The sequence below is a fragment of the Corvus brachyrhynchos genome, unplaced genomic scaffold, assembly GCF_000691975.1.
Source record: "Corvus brachyrhynchos isolate BGI_N302 unplaced genomic scaffold, ASM69197v1 scaffold46, whole genome shotgun sequence".
NCBI classification, from domain to species: Eukaryota; Metazoa; Chordata; class Aves; order Passeriformes; family Corvidae; genus Corvus; species Corvus brachyrhynchos.
This window is the reverse complement of record NW_008238838.1, coordinates 3,736,872-3,737,103: the sequence shown is the minus strand read 5'-3', so window position 1 is coordinate 3,737,103 and position 232 is coordinate 3,736,872. Positions and strand designations below refer to the sequence as shown.

Sequence of the window (232 nt, the reverse complement as noted above, 5' to 3'; positions counted from 1 at the left end):
CAGCTCGGGCTCGGGGGAGCTCTGCTCCCGGCTCTCCTCCCCGCCCGCCTGCTTCGGGTCGTCCTGCGTCTTCCGCCGCTGCTTTTTGTGCTTCATGCGGCGGTTCTGGAACCAGATTTTCACCTGGAGAAGAGGAGGGAAAGGGGGAGAAAGATTGGAAAAAGAAGGGGGGGAAAAGTAATAAAAATTAAAGGGAGAAAGAGACTGGATGGGCTGGATGGGGGGATGCTGG

At 57.8% G+C, this 232-nt stretch overlaps 1 protein-coding gene across 1 annotated transcript in view; it reads right to left on the bottom strand.

The window, feature by feature from the left end:
- The window catches only part of BSX (brain specific homeobox), a 4,668-nt gene that overhangs the window by 2,279 nt on the left and 2,157 nt on the right, over positions 1-232 (bottom strand). Inside the window, exon 3 of the mRNA XM_017738360.1 lies at positions 5-123. Within this exon, the coding sequence (XP_017593849.1) occupies positions 5-123 (119 nt within the window). The remainder of the gene's footprint in view (positions 1-4; positions 124-232) is intronic.